The sequence below is a fragment of the Gracilinanus agilis genome, chromosome 6 (assembly GCF_016433145.1).
Source record: "Gracilinanus agilis isolate LMUSP501 chromosome 6, AgileGrace, whole genome shotgun sequence".
Classification (NCBI taxonomy): domain Eukaryota; kingdom Metazoa; phylum Chordata; class Mammalia; order Didelphimorphia; family Didelphidae; genus Gracilinanus; species Gracilinanus agilis.
In genome coordinates this window covers 58,033,345-58,050,885 of record NC_058135.1, presented here as the reverse complement: position 1 = coordinate 58,050,885, position 17,541 = coordinate 58,033,345, and the positions used below count along the sequence as shown (strand labels likewise).

General features: G+C 39.1%; 1 protein-coding gene across 2 annotated transcripts; it reads right to left on the bottom strand.

Annotated features, from left to right (window-relative positions):
* Positions 1 to 2,821: 2,821 nt before the first annotated feature.
* On the bottom strand, positions 2,822 to 17,045 carry OSTC (oligosaccharyltransferase complex non-catalytic subunit). 2 transcript variants are annotated; one of them, XM_044680386.1, is made up of 4 exons: positions 16,824 to 17,045; positions 9,530 to 9,623; positions 7,571 to 7,768; positions 2,822 to 3,443 (listed from the first exon to the last, which is right to left on the bottom strand). In XM_044680386.1, exons 1-4 carry the CDS (start codon positions 16,960 to 16,962, stop codon positions 3,425 to 3,427), a joined length of 450 nt encoding a protein of 149 aa, XP_044536321.1. In that variant the 5' UTR covers positions 16,963 to 17,045; the 3' UTR covers positions 2,822 to 3,424. The 2 variants fall into 2 exon arrangements, with proteins under 2 accessions (XP_044536321.1, XP_044536322.1); XM_044680387.1 differs by lacking the exon at positions 7,571 to 7,768.
* Positions 17,046 to 17,541: the final 496 nt, after the last annotated feature.

Sequence of the window (17,541 nt, the reverse complement as noted above, 5' to 3'; positions counted from 1 at the left end):
TTTTTCCAAACCTCAATTTAAGAATTGGTAGGAGGTCCACATTTACTAAATGCTTTCAACAAAATCCCTTTAAGTTGGAACAGGGATAAGTATTTTAGAAATAAAACCTTAAGTTTTGAATTGGAAACCTCTAACAAGTAAATTGCACCACCTGCTGGTACTTCCTATGATCTGATCATTATTTTCTTTCTTCCTTGAAGTTTAAAATCCTCACCTACTGTCTTAGAATCAGGGTTCCAAGGCAGAAGAGCAGTGAGGGCAAGGCAATTGGGGTTAAGTGACCTGCCCAGAGTCAGACTGCTAGGAGGCCAGAGTTGATCCCAGGATCTCCCATCTCCAGACCTGGTTCTCTATTTATTGAGCCATCTTCCATTACTTATTTTCCAGTTACTAAAGAAAAACAATTGTGTAAGTCTTAAAAATTCTGATTAATGCAAAGTTTCATTGTGTATAGGTTAAATTAAGGAGCTTGACAAAGTGAGAGTTTAACAGAAACTTTGTTTAATTAGAGTAAGAAGTACAGATAGAAAGCTAGAAAGAGGAAAGAGAGATTATTAAACTTATATCCTATAAATCTACCTAAAATTCCTAATAACTACCTCAAATATCCTAAAACTATCTGTCTTCCAAGGTCAGTTTCTTCTTGCCTGACACACCAGGCCTATCTAACCTACACTATCTATAAATGATTCACTAACTCCCTAACTCCCTAACATACTAGACAGCTACCACTCACTCACTCACTCTTTCAATCAGTTTTCTAGTGCAGCCCAACTGCCAGTAGCCCCTTGCCTCAGACTGACCTGCACTCTCAAAATCCCCACCTGTCAGGGGCTGCTTCCTTTCCTCAGTCCTGGTCTCCCTGGTAATGGAATCTTCAGCTCCGGCTCACTGACTCCTGTCAGTTCTGATCTACTTAGAAATCCTGCTCTCTAGCCTCTTAAGGAGACAGAGGGAGAGTTTAAGAAAATCCCTTTAACAATTGGAAAATGACATTAATAATATGCATTTTCAGAAATGACCCAAGTAAGAATTTGTTTTGACTTTCCTACTGTTACAAGGGATTCTTTTTTCCTTTCCAGCAGGGTTTGCAAGGGTGAGAAAAGTCTATGACAAAGTTACAGAAGACCAACTGAAGCCTTTTTTCTAAAAGGACACAAGAAGAGGGGCAGCTGGACAGATTGAATCAGACTGACAGACGGGGGAGGTCTTGGGTTCAAATCTATCTTCAGACACTTCCTAGCTGTGTGACCCTGAGCAAATCACTTAACTTCCATTGCCTAGCCTTTACCACTCTTCTGCCTTAGAACCAAAACTCAGTATTGATTCTAAGATGGAAGGTAAGGGTTAAAATAAATAAAGGGACACAAGAAGCCAGAAGGAAACAAAGACAAAGAGCTTGGAAAGTTACTTGTTGAATTTATATACTAAAAAGGAAAAACAAACTATACATAATAAAATTTGCGGTTGCATATACAATGCTTTTTCTATGCTATATCGTGGAAATGCTAATCTATCTAGTGTGAAGTTCTAAAATTTTTAGAGGATTAGATGATGCTGGGGTTATATAACATTTGAAAATAAATGGTCATGGAGGCAGTTGAGTGGCTTCATGGATAGAGTGCTAGGCTTAGAGACAAAAGGTCCTAGATCAATTCTGGCTTCAAATACTTCCTAGTTGTGTGACCCTGGACAAGTCACTTAATCTCATTTGCCTAGCCTTTGCCCTTAGTTGTTACTGGGACAAAAAAAAAAGATTAAAAAAAAAAAAAGAAATGCTCATTATCTTTCAAAGATTATCTTAGTCTTAAGGTTTTTAAAGGTTTTGGTAATATTTTTCTACATAATGGCATTCCATATTTAATAGCTAACATTTATATAGTGCTTCCTGTGAGTCAGGCACTCTGCTAAATGCTTTACAATTATCTCATTATTTAATATCATTTGGGATTTGTACAGCATCACACAGAAATTTTAGATATTGGTATGAATTCTTTTCCTTCCATGGCATCCTCTACTTTATATAGGTTTGGGACTACGCATTGCTCACTGGGAAAAGGCTTGAATTTGAATAGGGTTCAAATCATCACAGAACCTTGGATCTTATGCTAGAAAGGAGACTGCAGAAAGGAAACTGAGGTTTACCTCACAAAGGTTAACAGCGGCAGAACTGAGATTCAAACTCAGGTCTTCTAAAACCAAATGTAAGGCTCTTTCCATTCCACCTGTTAAATATCAGCTGGATCTCGGGCTAGTCACAGCCCCAAAATGAAGGGGTTGCCTCTTAGCTCACGGGCCAGACCAGAGCAGGGATGAGTCTTCTTTGGCCATTGTTCATAGTTTGCCAACCTTAGACATATTCTCTATGCTCTTTTTTTAGCTCCAGCTCCCATGATAGCATAGGCAGAAGCCTACTATATACACTACAAGATCCTATGCTAAAAAATAGAGTAAAGCAGGAAAAAGAAAACTATGGCTAGGCAAGAAAATCTAACATGCCTGGCTGGAAAATCTGGCATTTGTCCATATCTGAAATGGGACAGCAGTTGGAAATGAATGGATGGGGCAGCTGGCAGAGCATTCCTCTAAACACACCTAGGAGCCACCAGGCTGCCCAAGGAGGAACGGAGCAGTTCAGATCAGGAAAACAGCATGTTAAAATTTCTCCAACAATTAGCAGAGAAGTAGCCCAAGAGTATCTACTGCCTGGGCAAGAGAGGAAGACTCAGTTTCAAAAATGCCACGATGCTGAAACTGCAAGGTTATGCATTCATTCAATCAGCTGGAATACTAGTGTCAGATACCACACACACACAAGTAGTTCAGTAGAAAAAAAATGATTTATTTTGGCTCCTTTTACACATCTCATTGTTTCAGGAACACCATCTCACATAAACCCACAGACTTTGAGAGCTACACTTAAAAGAACATAGGGTCAAGGCAAAGCTGATCCCCTCGATGGAGTCATCAGCCTGGAGGCTCCAGCTCCCTGAATTTACTTGTGCACATCTTCACCAGATGTGCCTTTTCCTAAAAATGTGAACTTTACAAATGGGCTTGAAGGATAGTTTATTTAATACTTTCATCATACAAAGGAAAATATTTTCTCTCAAAAACAGAGGGAAAAAATAAAGAAGACAAATGTGACTACTTGACAAGAATGGTAGGCAGGTCAACATGGAAAAACAATGATGTTATTATTACTACTACTATTCCTACTACTATTATTATTATAACTTTATCACATCAATGGGACAAAGAAGGTTTTTCCCAATAAACTGCATTTTTACACCAGACCTTTCCTTATGTCATTTCCAGACAGAAATTCCCTGTTCCAAGGTTTGTCCTGAAGGGCAGGAATGGCCTTTAAAACATCATTGAAAGGAGCGAATCCATTTATTGTTGTGCCTTCACAAAAGGAACTCTAACCCAGGAGATAGCCCCTGTAGAAATGAAAGAGGAACAAGCAAGAATTAGACCATTTTGCCCCAAATCTTTCTTTCTAGCTCTCATTTACATAGCAACCTGAAGGTCTATAAAGTCCTTTTCAAATCTGTCCTTTGATCCTCAAAGTAATCCTGTGGCAGAAATGCTATTATTATTTGCACAAATGACAAAACGTTTAAGACATTAAATGACTTGTCCATGATGTCAACAGCTAAGAAGAGTAAGAGGTAGGATTCGGGCCAGTCAGTCATTCCTACCTCCACTACAAACCAAAAAACTGTAATGTCATCATGAAACTTCATTACGGATCTATTTTTTAACCACAGAAATGACTAGAAAAAATGTTAACCAAACATTCTCCTGGTAATAAGTGTCCAAAAAGACAAAGATAGAAAATTCCTTGTAAATTTAAAAGTCAGAAAACAATTCTCTGTGGAAAGACACACTACTCCTACAATTAGATCTGGGGTTTCGAGAACTTAAATGATAATATGAAAAAGGGATATATGGTATAAAGTGATACATGATATATGTGAATGGCCTATAGGTATAGAACACATGCCTGTGAGGGTTCCAGACAACACCCACGAATGACACTGCAGGGAGGGAGAGGATAACTGGCAACATTCAGCCCTGCCATTTGGGGTTTTCACCATCAGGCACTGTCATGAGCTGGATAGGGACTGCCTTTTTGATAATGATAGTCTGATTTAAACCCAAGTTTTAATATTTTTCCTTTGAAAATAAATTTTATTTTTATTTATAATATTTATAAAGTTTGAATTATGACTAAAAAAGCTATAAATTGTAAAACAAAGCGATCACATTCTAACGGGTAGCCATAACTCCCCCAAAATGACTGCAATTATATTTTTATGTTTAATTATTACAAAATGAAATCATTTTTTAAAATTCTGCACAGTGAAGATAAGCAGTTCAACAGAATTCTCAAATACAAGATATTTTGCTTCTGAAGGACAAACTCATTTTCACAACAGGAGGATTCCATTGTGGGTTCTCTAGATGACTCTGATCTGGGAACAGTGAATACAATTCTGTCCTCTTGTCTAGACCTCAAAAATAAATCAATTCGAAATAATTTTTTCTACTGAACTGTGTGTGCTGGGAAGAGAGGTGTGAAGGTAACTGGAAGTGATATTTTAGACAAATTAATAAGTGTACAAGGGCCAAGAGTGGATTCCTTGCAAAGATAAGGGGGGAAAAAAAGAGAAGAAAAGCAAGTCTAGGAGTCCAAATCTGTTCCTATGACCTTGATAAGGAATCTTGATAAGAGGTGAATGCTATTGAAAAAGCTTACCTAAATCCAGAATACTAAACCATTAACTAGCTTTTCCCAAATAATAACCAGTATAAATAATAATTCCTAGTAATTCATTGTCACAGGAAAATCACCTGCCCTATCTTAGTGAGGTGAAGCCTGAAGGAACAAAAATCTGTTTTCATTTAATTAATAGAATGTGATCACATTTGTACTCCTGCGGTTTTGTGTATTTTCCTCCCCATTTCAGCAAAATGTTAGAGTCATCTTGAAGTATTTCTAAACCTCAATTTGGGGAGGGGAAATGCCAGGCAAGGATTAGAGAAAAAAAGAAACTTCAAATAAATCCAGAGTAGACACTGCAAAATGCATCAGTTATAAAACATTAAGTCTTGCTAAACTGAAGGAACTATAGAAAATATTTCATAATCTGGACACACTTTACAGTGCCTACACAATTTTCAATGTTGCCATAAAAAAATTAGGTCAGTGCTGAAAGGTCTAGAGTTCTGGGAACCAAGGCTAGATATAGAGTAGTCCACATAAGAGAAGATAACTGAATGTATAGGAGCTGATGAGATCACCTGAAAAGATTAGAGGAGGAGCACAGAGTATAGAGGAAGGAGTGCTGACTCTGTAGTCAGAGGTCTCCAAGTCCAAAATGCCTCTCTTTGAGACCTACTACTTGGGGAACCTTCATCAAATCACTAAGGAGCCTATGCAAAGAGGGCCAAGCAGCTGCTAATCATCCAGAAGATCAAGGAGGAAGGGTGGCCAGGAAAAAACTATCCAATATGGCATTTAAAGCGAACAGTTTTGGTAGAATGCTATGTTTGGATGCTTAAACTACAAACGTTTTAGAAAACAAGGAAATCAATGACAAAATTATAAAGGCTGCTCTTCCAAAATACCTCCAAAACTCAAGATGAGATGAAACAGAAGATAATAGATAAGAGAGAAATGCTTTCTATCTCCAGATAGACCAATGGACTCAGTACAGAGTGAATCATCTTTTTTTCTCTTTTTCTTATTTTTTTGTTGTTGGAGAGGATGAGACATGACTAATGCTGAAATATGTTTTGCATGATTTCACATATATAATAGATACTGTAATTTTTGCCTTAATGTTGGGGGGAGGTAGAGAAAGGGAGAGAATTTGCAACTGAAACTAAATACAAAATTGAACAAAAAAATTACCTACAAAGCTATAGAAAATTTTGGAAATAAAACAATGCTTTAGAATAATAAAGAATGAACATCTTCGCATTTGTTTTGACTCTGACTGTCACAAGATCAACTACCTTACTAATATTTCTTAAGATATAAGGTCTTATATCAGTACCACACAGAGGAATTATCAATTTTATGTGTCTACATAGAGAACGTGTACCTTTGGGCACATCTTTGGACACCTGAATTTTTTTTTAGGATCTCATTCTTAGCCAAAATGATCTTATTCCTCTGAATTCACCAATTCTCTTAGATATAATTTTATTGTCGTCTGTCTTCTCTACTAGATTAAAAACTTCAGAATATTCATACTATCTTGGTTCTATATTTTAGGGTCTGTAGGAAAAAACCAACACCCAGACATCAAAAAAGCATCATGGCAGAGGCTTTCATAAGTATGATTCCACTTATATCTTTTATCTTACAGAATCAAGAATGGAAAGGGACTTGGAAGGGGGAAATGGATTACTGGTGTAAAGACCTCTAGACTGACAAGAAGCTGCTATTGCCTAAGGCAGCATATTCCATTTTTCAAAGCTTTAGTTGTTAGGAAGTAAATTTTTCTGATCCCAACCCTAAATTCCTCTGTCTGCAACTGTGGTTCCTAGTTCTTGCCTTCTGAAGCCAAGAATGCAAAGGCATTCCAAACCCTGAGCATACTACTCTGTTCCTAACTTCAATTCTCATAGAGCACAATCTTGAAGCTCTTTCCCTTCTTGTCTGCCCACTGAATCTTTTTTGATTTGTCAATACCTTTCCTAAATTGTGGCAATCAACATAAATCAATCTTCCACATTTGGTCTGACTAAGGCAGAGTAGGATAGGCCTATCTTTTTGTTTGCGGTCTCATTTTGAACTTTCAAATCAAAAAAAGCATGAAGACTTTTTTTTTCTTCACATAAACTGTGATCTAGCCATGCCCACCCTCCCTTCTTGTACTAGTAAAGTTGACTATTTTAACCTAAGGTAAGACTATTCATTTCAACTTATTAGATTCTCCCTAGTCTAGCCTGTCAAAATTTTTTTGAATGCTAACTCATGTTAGCTATTCCTCTGCGTTTTGTGTCATCTTCAAATGAAGCCAGCATTTCATTTATATATTTACCCGTCACTGATTTAAAAAGAAAAGAAAATCCAATTCAAATCCTGCCTCTGATAGGTAAGCTACTTGTCCTTTGGAAGCCTTGGTTTCCTTCTCTGTGGAAGTGGGGGGGATTTGATGGGGGGTTATTCAGTCCCTTATAGCTAAAGATCTATGATCTTACAGGGATGGTTCTATTGCTGGCTGGTTGTGACTAGAGGAAAGGCATTACTGGTTCTAGTTTCCTTCTCCATTTCTAACATCAGGATCCATCTCTGGAATTCTCTGCTCTGTCCAGGAACAACAGGCTAGCTGAGGAGGTCTAGGTTCTCAGACAAGCCCAGCCACCAACTACCTATATCATAAGTCACCTAACCTCCTTGGCTTCAATTTCCTTAAATACAAAAGGATTCTGATTAAACTTTCAGGTCCTTTCCAATTCAAAAAAATTCTTAATCTATGTTTCCTATATTATTCAACTTTATGGTTTAATAATTAATAAGAAGCATGAAACAGAATGCTTAATGACTTACGGCAGCTTCATTCTCATGAATACTCTTGCCATGAAGAAACTCAAGAGGACACTGACAAAGCCGATGAATAGAAGAAGAAATCTGTTGAGCTTGGGAATATTTGGTGCATTGGATCGGTCTAGGATTATGAAACCTAGACCTCCCATTGTAAATAGGAAACTGGATGCAAGTCCTTCCATAATATACTGTCCATTTACTCTGCAAAAGAAAAAATAAGTTTCTACAAAAAATATAAATATGTAAACTTCCTGCATTTAAGATTAATTTTTCCTTCAGTTTAAAACTAGAATTCTTTTCTTCTTTCTTTCCTTTCTTTTCACCTTCCATCTTAGAAGGAATACTGTGTATATTGGTTCCAAAGCTGAAGAGTGGTAAGGGTTTGGCACTAGGGGTTAGGTGACTTGGCCACAGTCACACAGTTAGAGAGTGCTTGAGGTCAAATTTGAACCTAGGGTCTCCCATTTCTAGGCCTGGTTTTCAAACCACTATGCCACCTAGCTGCCCCCAAAACTAGGATTCTTAAATGCAACTCCCCCTCTCCTCTGCCCTCATCCCTCAAATTCCACTCTCCAACCTCAGAAGTGGGAGATCATGAGTACAGTACACTGCATATAGCTGGACATAGTTGCTCATATGAGTAGGCTGATTTGCTGAATTGCTCTTTTTATTCTTTGAAACCAAACTCTAGTTTGTATTGTTTTTGTTGAGTTTTGTTAACCATTCATTATGAATTTTACAACTGATCTACTCTCTAAAATTGTAATCGTTTTCTAAATCCTTGATTTCATTTCCTTATCCTTCTTTTATAGAAAAAAAATTAGTTTTAGCTGTGTTGTATCTAAAAACAAACTTTCCTACAGAATATCATTTTGTTCTCTTTAGAAACTCTTAGCTCAGTTATAAAATATATACACGAGTTTAAAAATATGTTATTAATGGCAAATGACCTTTAAAAATGCTAAGAGATATTTTCAATTGTGTGATAGGTAAGAAATTTCCACTTTTCGAGGAAAAATCTTTTAAGGGAATTTTACAAATTTAAAACAGTACTTATTACTTGAACTCAACTCATCACACTGAGATTATTTCAAGACTGATATTAAATCCTACAAACTTAAAGAAACAATTTTTATTAAGCATATATAACAATGAATTAGTTTTGGATTGCTAGTTTTTCTTAAAGAAAGTGGATCTTTCTTAAACGAGTGAATATTATAGAAAGCACAATTCCTATAAGAGCTCTTAATCTTTTGTTGTGTCATAGACTCCTTCTTGGAAAAATGTTTTTTAAATGTAAAAAATTCAGAAGAAATAATTATGTTGAAATATAATCACCAAAGTTAATTTTTTTTAAAATTCAGACTGCAGGTTATATTCTATAGGCTATATTTCCTATAAGAAAGAAAATTGGGTTATATGACCAACAATATGGCAGATCAGAAAGCACTGAAGAGTTCTGTACTGCCAAGACATCAGTAGGAAAGCTGAGGAACAAAAGGAAAGATGAGGCACATGAGTTCAAAACTTCCCCAAATCCCCAAAGGGGACTTCAGAGATTTAATCTCCAATGAAGGAAATCTGTCCAGTGTACAATACTGTCAGGCAAGAGAAGTGAGGAACAAAAGGAATGGGACATGAGAGAGGACTGGAGTGGGAGAGAGGTGAGGTACTCCACAGAGGCTGAGAAAACATGCCCTCTCCCTAAAACTATTGGGGCAGAGACCTAGAACGGTGAACTTTGAATTGCTCACCATGGGAGGATGCTGAGATGCTTTGAGATTGAGCCCCTAAAGAAAAAAATAAAATAAATTACTCCAAAATTTAGCACCAAGGATAATTATTCTTTAAATAAAGATGCCTTCTCTAGGGAAATTTAATTGCATTTTAAAACATGTATATTCTGTTCCATCCCTTCCTGTTCCCCAACCCTCCCAGTTACTTTAACAAGATAATTTCTACCTATATGCCAAGAAAGCCACTGGTCTCTGGTGTCCATGTTCGTCTGTCATAGATCCAACACTAGGAGGTTCCACAATGACATCATAAATTATTCCTAAAAGGGAAATAAGTGAAAATTAAGACTAGATTAAGAAGGTTATAACTTTCATTTAGTTTCTAAAATATAACATTCTTTATTTTACTAAAATAAATGTTTCACTCAGAAGAAAAAACTACTTGATCACATTGTTCGATGGGGATATGGTTGGGGATGTAGACTCAAACAATCATCCTAGTGCAAATGCTAATAATATGGAAATAGGTCTTGATCAATGACATATGTAAAACCCAGTGGAATTGCTCATTGGCTATGGGAGCGGGGAAGAAGAAAGAGGAGAGGAAAGAACATGAATCATGTAACCATGGAAAAATATTCTAAATTAATTCTAAATAAATAAATTAAATAAATTTTAAAAAATAAAACGGTTTTCCCCATTTGTAAAGCTCAAATGAGACCCAGTCTACTTCTTTCTTTTTAAACCTTTATCTTCTGTCTCAGAATCAAAACAAAGTATTGGTTACAAGGCAGAAGAGAAGGCAGCAAGGTGGCTCAGTGGATGGAGAACCAGGTCCAGAGATGGAAGGTCCTGAATTCAAGTGTGACCTCAGACACTTCCTAGCTGTGTGACTGCTCAAGTCATCAAGGCAGAAGAGAGATAAGGGCTAGGCAATCAGGGATAAGTGACTTGACCAGAGCCACACAGTCAGGAAGTGTCTAGATCCAGATTTGAACCCAGGACCTCCTATCTCTATGTCTCTGGGCCTGGTGCTCAATCCACTGAACCACCAATCTGCCCCATTCTCAACATTTTTCATGATGCAACAGTACTTTATCACAATTATATACCACAATTTGTTCATCTATTCCCCAAATGATGGACATTCCCTCAATTTCCAATTCTTTGCCACCACAAAAAAAGCTGGTATAACATTTTTGTACAGATAGGTCTTGCTCTCTCTCTGGGATAGAGAATGAATATTCTTCAGAATATTCAGAAAAAAAACAAAGAAAGACCAACTGACAAGTAAGGCAGCAGAACAGAAATAAAAATATACGACTATAATAATGTTCATTAAGACAAAACCAAGAGGCAACAGAATCAAATGTATTCAGGTGAAATTAAATGACTGTATCAGAATAAAATTAAAACATTTTCTTGAAAAAATGATTAGCTAAGAGACAGTCTACAAGTTCCTACTATGGACCAAGAATTGTGCTAAGTGCTAAGGATACAAATAAAGCCAAGAGACAGTCCTTGCCCTCAAAAAGTTCACAATTCAATGGGCAGATAACATAGAAATAAGAAACCTACAAGACAACTTGGTGGTGCTCTCAACAGTCCCAGAGATATGATGAGATTATGATGTTTGGGGTATCTATGGGACATACAATTCAAGATGTCCAAAAGGCAGCTGAAGATATGAGCCTAAAGATTCAAGCTAGATAAGTAGATTAGAATCATCAGTAGAAAGAGAATACCCGAATCCATGAGAGCTGATGAAATCACTGAGTGAAACAGTAAGCAGGGCCCCTGTATCTGTTACCCAGAGGAAAAAAAATTTTAATTTGGAAAATTCCAAAAAATAAAGAAATAAACAGTTCTTAAGTTTCAAACTGCTCACCAATAGAGGTACAGTCTGTAGCATGGTGAAGCCCACCAGCCCAATACATAACTCATCTCCCTTTGAATATCTTGAGTATGGTTGGTTGTTATTTTCAAAAAGGACCAATGACATCATGAGGGTGATGTCTTGACTTGTGCATGAAGTGCATGTAATTTGATGAAGAGTTGTACTCTCTTTTCCAGTTATCGAAGTCCAGCATCAAGACAAAAGTCAGAGGGGCAGCTGGGTGGCTCAGTGGATTGAGAGCCAGGCCTACAGATGGGAGGTCCTAGGTTCGAATCTGGCCTCAGACACTTCCTAGCTGTGTGACCCTGAGCAAGTCATTTAACCCCATTACCTAGCCCTTACCACTCTTCTGCCAAGACAGAAGTTGAGTTAAAAAAAAAAAAAAAAAAAGACAAAAGTCAGGAAGACTAAGATGACCATAGTTCCTTAAAGTCTGACCAAGCTCTAAGTGCTCCACAGTGTGTTTCATCTGCTTTCATGAATGCTGGAACTGTTCTCATCCTTCCATTCCATCAGAATTCTTTACATACCAAAGGTGGATGAGCAACCCTGAAAAGGGCTTAGCAAGCCCTCATGGCAGAGGTGCTACTCTTCCTTAAATACCCATACATCCCAAAAGAGTACAGAACTGCATAAAACATACAAAATACTTTATTACTGTATTTAATGTTGACAAATGTCTTATTGTGTGTTTACTTATGCATGTATAAGAAAATTATGTTTTATATACAGGGTAAGCAGATGATTGCTTATATCCTTGATTTCAACCTTCTGAAGTAGGTCTTGGAATGAATTCCCTGCAAATACAGGGGCTCTACTCTATTTAGAAGGAAGAGAACCCAGGACAGAGCCCTGGGAGACACACCATTAACAGCTATGACCTAGACAAAAAGCCATCAAAAGAATAGAGAAGAAAAAGTTAGATGGGAGAACCAGAATAAGGGTAGTGTCAGAGAAACAGGGAGAATAAAATATGGAGGAGAAAAGGGTGATCACCAGTGTCATAGGTTGTAGAGATCAAGAAGGTTGAGGATTAAGAACAGGTCATTTGATTTGGCAATTTGAGAGATCACTGCAATGTGATATATATGCTGCCAACTGCCAATGACTATATTAGACATCTTTGCTTAACTTGTGAGCAGGGACAGTTTCATTCTTTGTACTTGTATTCCCAGCACCTAGCACAGTGCCAGGCACACAGCAGGCCTTACTCACTGGCTAGCTGAAGATATGGATATGAAGATATGAAGATGTGGAAGAGATTTAGGACAGTGAACAAAGTATTAAAAACAATATTATCTTAGTCTTTTTTATTTTTCAAAATAAAAAACAGGTTTGAAGCACTGACAAATAATCTTGATTACTTTTTCATTATGACTTTAAAATCAGTATAAAGGCATCATAAACCTTCCTTTTAATATTCAGTAGGATAATGTTAACAGTAAGAGCAAATTGCTCACTTTTAGGAAGGTCACACTGACAATTAGAACACAATACCCTATGAAGGCACCAGATAGCCTCAATATTCCCCAAACATCCACAGTTGCAGTGCCCTGAACTTGCCAATTTTAAATCTAGCTTTGGGCTCCATTTAGAAATGGCATTTTGTAGCCTCTAACCAGAGTGGCCCTGTATCCTCTTACTGTCAAGCTGTTATTACCTCTCTGATACATGGCTATGCCCAGATTCATTCTCTTTGTGACTGAAGTCATAAAGTACCCTCCCCCAGTCAGAACCACCTCTGAGCCTCCCTTTGACCCATAACAGTTTTTAGAAGACAAAGAAGAGAAAGGACTTTCCTCCCTCCAGGTTTCTCTCAGCAAATCTGGGAACTGAAATGGACCAAATTAAACAGGAATTTGTTTTTGAGGTATAAAGGCTATGGGGGAATAAGAAAATGATTTATTGTACTTGTCTGATTTAAGTACTATACAATTTAAACAAACAAAAATTATACTTGGCTTCCAATCAATTACATAATTAAAATAATACATTAAATAACACCCAGGAATAATGCTAACATTTAAGTTAAACATCAAGCTAAACTCATTTGTTCATGATAGCAGTGAAGCAGATGGTAATGTCTCTTCTTTACATCATTTTTAGTGTTAAAACTATATCAGTTCTGTTGCCAAGTCACTGAACAGTGGCCAAAGAATTTGGTGGGGAATTCTTTCTCTGGTCCTCTACAGTTGTGACTGCTAAGTGGTAGGAGTCACAGCATCCGAAGCAGCTGTCAGATCTTACACTACAGAGCTTGGACTAGAAACAGACCTATCTCTCTAGCAGTGGCAATTGGTCACTGGCTGGGACTGGCAGTGGGGAGGAAAGAGGTCCTTTCTTCATATTGCTGCTCCCCACCCTGATGACTGAGTCTCATAACAGCCCTGTTAAGTTTAGGTGGGGACGCTCCAAGATTGAGGCTCGACAGAGCACAATTTAGGCAGGAGGGGACAAAGGACTCAAGAAGACACTAGAAAGCAAACCTGAGGAGAGGAGGAGACTGTAGCTAGATCAGTGAATTGTGAGGGATGGCTTGGAGGTTATGGTGGGGATGAAGAGCAGGGTTTAGGGTTGTGAGGCAGTCTGGCAGGGTGATATAAGACAAAGTCAGATTGGGGGATTTCAGGATTCCGGCACTTGTGGGGAACAGCGAGTTCTGTGAGCCTGTGTCTCTATGTGGCTGGACTAGGGTGGCTTATGGGTGCTTAGGGAGAATAATCAGACTCACTGTGGGGGGGACACTTCATCCTGCCTTGATTTTTACTTCACACACCTCCTCCATTTCCCATCTCCCGCACCTTTACTTGTGACATCCCCCATTCCTGAAACATTTTTCTTGGTCTACCACTGCTTCCTACTGAGGTCCTTCACAAGATAGCAAGGCACTATGAAAAGAACACTGGATCTGGGGCTAGCACCTATGTGTCTGCTGTCTCATCCTTTGTGTGACCCCAGGCTCTGAGCACCAGAGACCCCATTTGTTAAGTGCCTACAAACATGCCCATATATCTTCCAGCCTTAAAAACACCCTCTCTTGATGCAGCCTCCCTGCTAGTTCCTATCCCACATCTTGCCCAACTCCCAGGGAGGGCTCTGCTTCTACTCGCACTCTCAACTCTCTGTATGCAGTCTGGCTTCTAATCTCATAATTCAACCAAAACTGCTTTCTCCAAAGTTAAAAGTGATCTCTTAACTAATCACCACATGCTGTGGCTTTTTTCAGTCTCGCTTTCCCCATGACTTCTTTGCTCTTTAAAACTCTCCCCTTCCAGGTTTTGATGACACTGCACTCTCCTGGTTCTCCCTCCACCTGTTCTATTATTCCTCTATTTCCTCTGATGGATCTTCATTCAGGTCATGGCCCCAACCCATGGGTATCCTACAATTTCATTTGATGAGCTCATCAGCATCTATGGACTCGATTATCTCTATGCTGATGATTCTCGAATCTCCTTATCTGGTCCTAACTCCCACCAATCTCTAGTATTATCTCCAACTGTCTACTGGCTGTCTCAAATTATATGTCCAGCAGAAATCTTAAATTTAACTTGTTCAAAACTGAACTAGGGGACAGCTGAGTAGCTCAGAGAATTGAGAGCTAGGCCTAGAGATGGGAGGTCCTGGATTCAAATCTGACCTCAGACACTTCCTAGCTATGTGACCCTGAGCAAGTCACTTAACCCCTATTGCCTAACCCTTACCACTCTTCTGCCTTGGAACCAATACAAGGTATTGATTGAAGGTAAGGGTTTAAAAAAAAAAAACTTAACTCATTTCCCACTCCATCTCTCCTCCTTCAAAACTTTCCTATTCTTCTCAAAAGTACTACCTTCTGCCAGTCACCCAGGCTCAAAATCAAGGAGTGATCCCTGAATCCTCACCTCACAGGGCCAATCTGTTGCCAAGAGTAGCTGATGATACCTTTGCAAAAATACCTCAAATCCACCTCCTTCCCTCTTCTAATTGTCTATGACTCTAGTGTGGGCCCTCTCTTCTCCCACTTGGACCATTGTAATAGCTGGCCAGTTGGTCTGCCCAACACTTCTTCCAGTCCATCCTCTACTCAGCTACCAAAGTATTTTCTATCAATTTTCCAACAGACTTCTGGGGACTAAAGATTCCTGTGAAGGCATGTGCCAAGAACTGTAATCTAATGTAGGTTACAATCATTTCAGATAAAATTCAAAGCAAAGAAGCTGGTAGATGAAGATGCAGACTATAGAAGAAGCCAGCAGATTAAGGATATAGTTACATTAACTCTCACCCTCCATTTTCAATAAGGTCCCCTTTAGACACTAACACTCTTCAGCATATTAAAGAACTTTCTAAAACATAGCACCTCAAACTGAATACAATGCTCTAAAGGGAGTGTGACCAGAGCAGAGAAACAAGACTCTTTCACCTTTGTAGTCTTCCATACTCTGCCTGTCAATACAACTTAAGATATTTCATCAACAGTAAAGGTAAGGCTCCACTGGAACTTCTGGAAGGACTTCTAAGGTCCTTTCCATTATATTCAAATGAGGAAGTAAATGATATAGATCATATTTTGTTTTCTTCATATAAAATCTACAATTTCTAAACTGAATTTATACAACATGAAATTACAAAACATCTACCCAAGCTTGAGCAAATTTTAAAGTTTTAAAGGATGGAGGGCTAGAAGAAAACCAGGAAGGATTTGGCATGGGATTGCCAACTCATCATTCTTGTAAAGGACCCACCCTTTTCACCTTCTGATTATAATGCTTCAAAGATTTCACTTATGTGAAAGTGCAAGAGACAAATCTCCCACAAAACTTAATTTGTGAATAATGGTGTTGAAAACAAAAATAAATTCCTCACTAGAGGGTCCTTTTACATAATAGCAAAGATCTCAAAATTAAAGCTAGATGGTTCTTTTCCAGCTTTTGACGTCCCCAGTTGCATCCTTTTGTCTATTTATGAATAAAGGGAATTTAACAACTCTGGGTCTGCTTGCAAGGTACTTTTACACCAAAATAACCCGAAAAGGAGTAGATGGGGAGAAGGTAGTTCAGTGAATGGGTTTCAGCAGGAATGTGAACTGAGGGAAAAACTATCTTTAATTCAATAGAACTGGATTCCTTTATAACTCGACTTGTTTTCCGTTATGCATTTATAGAAAATTTTAGGAAAGGATGCACAGGCTTCACGAATCAACACTTCCAAAAGATACAAAAATGGCTAAACTACACCTAGATTAGCCTCATAGGCGTGGTTAATTCAGCGTTTCGAATTATTTAGCTTGTTTTGCATATAATTGTCGGTGGTCTCCCCCATTATATTATGAATTCCTTGAGGTGAAGGATTGTCTCTAGCCTCCTTCGGCATCCCCAATATTTAGCACAGTGCCTGATACATGGTAAGTGCTTAAGATGTTTTATTGCTGGGTAGACTGACAGGAAAAAATGTCTGGGTACAGACGCTTCAGTACAAAGGTGGGGGTCGCGAGCAAAGAAGGGCCATGACCTTCTAGGGCAGCTCGGACATCCACAGCCCCACTCAGAAGAGAAGGAGCTCGACACCCCTCCCCCAGACACTTGGCGACGCCCCGCGAGTCTCCCCGGGAAGCCCCGAGACCGAGCCCTGCTGGTGTTACCTCCAGTGATGAGAAAGTAAGACACCACCACCAGGGCGTACACGGTCATAGCCGACGGCATGTGAGCCCATGGCGGCTTCTTCAGCTTCAGATTGGGACACTCAAGGACCACGAAGGGCACCCGGTACAACGTCTCCATGTCGGCTGCTTCCGGCGGCCCCAAGACCCTAGCTCCACGGCGTTAGCGCTGCAGAGCCGCCGCCCCGCTGCAGCCTCCGCCGCCCCGCGAGGCACCGGAAGGAAAACCCCAGAGCCAGGGAGCGTGCGCGAGGAGGGATGGCGAGGGTCCTGAAAGTTGAGAATAAGTGTGAGGAAGGAGAAACGAAAGCCCCAGCAAGCGGCTTAAAAGTCCTAAAAAATAAAAGGTGAATATTTATTTCAAAGTGTTTCACAGCAATGGAGATATTGGAGATTTTTAACTTTTTAAGATATGATTGAGTAGCAAGGTTTAACCAGCCAGGATCCGCAGGGCTCTCGACGTGGCGACGCCAAAGGAGCGGAATTAACCCCTCTCTTCCTCTTCGGACCACGGCAGAATAGGGCGGGCTCTGACAACGTGGTTGTCCGGGATTGGATAAACTCGAGTTGGAGGCCAGGTGGGCGGGCGCTTTGAGTTTCCTGGTCACCTAGACCCAGACCGGAATACGGGGGCCTGCCGGAAGTTGTATGTCTTTCTTATCCCTGCTCCAGGAAAAGTAGGAACCCACTTTCTGCCACG